Here is a 3,225-nt window from a genome sequence, read left to right as displayed (position 1 = left end):
CGTCTCTATCCATTTTCCAGGCCAACCTCAACCACGCCCGCCGTACGCAGGACTTGTTCCTGCACACGATGGCGGAGCGTGGTTGTGGGTTGGCCGTGGTGTCGGAGCCGTATGTGGCCCCCCCCCGACCACCCGTCCTGGTTTCCGGGCGGGTGTGCGGGGGGTTCTGTACCCCTGGTGGCTGTTGTGCGGGGGGGCGACGTAGGGTCTCCAGTCTGAGGATCGGCGCGGCTAGGCGCTGCGGGGCTAGGCGGGGTCACTCGGGTTGACCCTGCTCAATGTCGGGTCTGTTGCCACATGCGTGAGGCCCCAGGGGGAGTCCATTGTCGACTTGACATGGGCCTCCCCTGCGGCCTTGCGCATGGTGGGGGGATGGCGGGTGGCCGTCGAGCTCGAGACCCTGTCGGATCACAGGTACATCGAGCTCAGCTTGGTCGCCCGTCATCCACCCACGGGGGCGGACACTCAGGGGGAGCGCAGGTGGTCCCTCACCAAGCTGAACCCGGATATGCTGATGGCCTCAATGCGGGCCTCACTATGGGTCTGGGGGGATGACCCTCAGGCCTGGGAAGGGAAAGGAATGGAGGAGCTGGCATCGAGGCTTCGCAGAGCCCTCTGGGAGGCGTGCGACGCTTCGATGCCAAGGGTTAGGAGGGGGTGTGGGAAGAAGTCGGCGTACTGGTGGACCGAGGAGATCGCGAATCTCCGCGATGCCTCGGTCCGGGCCAGACGCCGGCTTCAGAGATGTTTGCGGAGGAGGAATGGTAGTGAAGCCTGCATTGGGCGGGCGCGGGGGGAGTATCGAGATGCCCGGCACTCACTCGGCGTCGCCATCGGTAGGTCCAAGACTAGGGCCTGGGAGGAGCTGCTCACCTCCCTTAACGAGGACCCGTGGGGGCGCCCGTATATGATGGTTCTCAAGAAATTGAGACCGCGGGCGCCCCCGACCACGGAGTCTCTGGCCCCTGGCTTCCTCGGGGAGGTGGTTGAGACCCTCTTCTCCGGGGGAGCCGGGGGCGCAGTGCCCTTCCCCCTCTCGGGCCGCTTGCCTGAGTGGAGGGAGGGCTGGGGGTGACAGCGGAGGAGATGAGGGATGTCGCCCGGAGAATGAAGCCGAATAAGGCTCCCGGCCCGGACGGCATCCCTGGTAAGATCTGGGCCTTGGTCATGGGTGAGGCAGGCGGGTCCCTGAGGTACCTCTTTACGAGGTGCCTCAGGGAAGGGGTTGTCCCCTCCCTCTGGAAGAGGGCAAGGTTAGTCCTCCTTCCGAAGGGAGGGAAGGACCCCGGCGATCCATCGGCTTACCGACCTCTCTGTCTTTTGGATGAGGTCGGTAAGCTGATGGAGCGCGTTCTGGTGAGGCGACTCGTTGAGCACCTGCAATCTGTTGTGGGGCTCAGCGAGCGCCAATTTGGGTTCCGGGCGGGCCGGTCGACCATCGACGCGATCGATGATCTCCGGGCCCGCTCGAAACAGATCGTCCAGCACGGGGGGGTGGCGTTGGCTGTGTCCTTGGACATAGCCAACGCACTTAACACCCCCCCGTGGGACAAGATTGGGGCGGGCTTGCGCGCGCACGGGGTCCCGGATTACCTGTCAAGGGTGATCCGGGACTACTTCATGGGCAGGACGATCGTGTACCGCGATGGGGAGGGGACCTGGATTAGGAGGCCCGTCGTGCGAGGTGTTCCACAGGGATCCGTCTTGGGCCCCCTTTTATGGAACATTGCGTACGATGAGGTACTAGGGAGAGTCCTTCCCCCCGGCTGCCACGTCATCTGTTATGCGGATGACACGTTGGTGGTGGCCGGGGGGAGGGACTGGAAGGACGCGACCGCGCTCGGCGCTATTGCGGTGGCCGGACTGGTCCGGGGAATAAAGGCGTTGGGCCTGAAGGTGGCCCCCCGGAAGATTGAGGCCGTCTTTTTTCATGACGGCTCCCGGGGGACCCCCCCCCAGGCTCGCTTTCAAGGTGGATGGCCACGATGTATGGGTGGGGACCCGGATGAAATATCTGGGTCTCCACCTGGACGGGAGATGGACCTTCGAGGAGCACTTTGCCCAGCTGGCCCCCAGAATAGGGGGGATAGCCGCCTCACTGGCGAGGCTGCTGCCCAACCTTGGGGGGCCGGACGACCGTGTCCGCAGGTTATACGTGGACACGGTTGGTTCGGTGGCCCTTTACGGGGCACCGATCTGGGCGGGCGCTGCCTTGAAGTCCAGTAGGATAAGGGGCATACTACGGGGGGCACATCGCCCCATAGTACTCAGGGCCGCGCGTGCGTATCGCACGGTCGCATACGCGGCCGTGATGGTCTTGGCGGGTTCCCCTCCCCTGGAGCTTTTAGCCCGTGCTCGGGCTGAGATGTACTAGGGGGTTAGGGAGCTTCGGGGGAGGGGAATTTTGGTGGGGCCGGGGGCCAAGAAGGCCATCAGGCAAAAGGTGATGGATTTGGTCCTCGTGGACTGGCAGCGGCAACTGGCCGGGCCAGCCCACGAGAACCAGAGGGTTGTGAGGACCGTCCTCCCGGTCTTTGGGGTGTGGTTGAGGAGAGCCTGGGGGCGGATCACCTTCCGGGTGGCGCAGGTGGTGACCGGGCACGAGTGCTTCGGTCACTACCTGTGCCGCATCGGGAGGGAACCGACCCCTAGGTGCCACCATTGTGAGGGGGACCGGGACACGGCGCAGCACACCCTTGAGGCTTGTTCGGCCTGGGAGGTGCAGCGCCGTGCCCTGGTCGCAGTGGTGGGGGCAGACCTCTCCCTCGGCAGCGTCATAGAGGCAATGCTGAGGGGGGAGGAGGAGTGGAGAGCCATGACCTTCTACTGCGAAGAGGTCATGTGCGCCAAGGAGGAGGCCGAAAGGGACCGGCGGAAAATACCCCCCCCAACAACAGCCCTGAGAGGAGGAGCAGCGGCTAGGAGGATCCGGCGAGGAAGGAGGAGGCTTCCTGGGCTTCCAGCCCCCACGCGGGACGGAGATTAAATGGGGGACCTGATGTAGACCTACCTTCCCCCTTTACAGCATTGCTGGCGGAATGGTGGGGTGAGTAGGGAGGTTCCGGGGCTGCAGAGACCGCATGGCCTCCCCGGCAGCCCCCTCCCGCTCCCCCACCACAGCGTTAGAAGAGACCAGCTTAGGGCCGCGGCGAGGGGGGCACAGGTGCAGAGCGGGGAGACCTCCCACCGGTGCAATACCCCCACTAGGGTACCTCCCGGCTACTT

General features: G+C 64.8%; 1 protein-coding gene across 1 annotated transcript; it reads left to right on the top strand.

Annotated features, from left to right (window-relative positions):
• Positions 1 to 361: 361 nt before the first annotated feature.
• On the top strand, positions 362 to 1,075 carry LOC145963654 (uncharacterized). Its single transcript, XM_083085787.1, has one exon. The coding sequence runs from the start codon at positions 362 to 364 to the stop codon at positions 1,073 to 1,075; it is 714 nt and encodes a 237-aa protein (XP_082941913.1).
• The last annotated feature ends 2,150 nt before the right edge of the window (positions 1,076 to 3,225 follow it).

Source organism: Camponotus vicinus, unplaced genomic scaffold, assembly GCF_025532165.1.
Source record: "Camponotus vicinus isolate PSW18456_S1 unplaced genomic scaffold, iyCamVici1.0 SCAF_13, whole genome shotgun sequence".
Taxonomy (NCBI): domain Eukaryota; kingdom Metazoa; phylum Arthropoda; class Insecta; order Hymenoptera; family Formicidae; genus Camponotus; species Camponotus vicinus.
The sequence above is the reverse complement of the archived record's forward strand: the minus strand, read 5'-3'. Positions and strand labels throughout refer to the sequence as shown.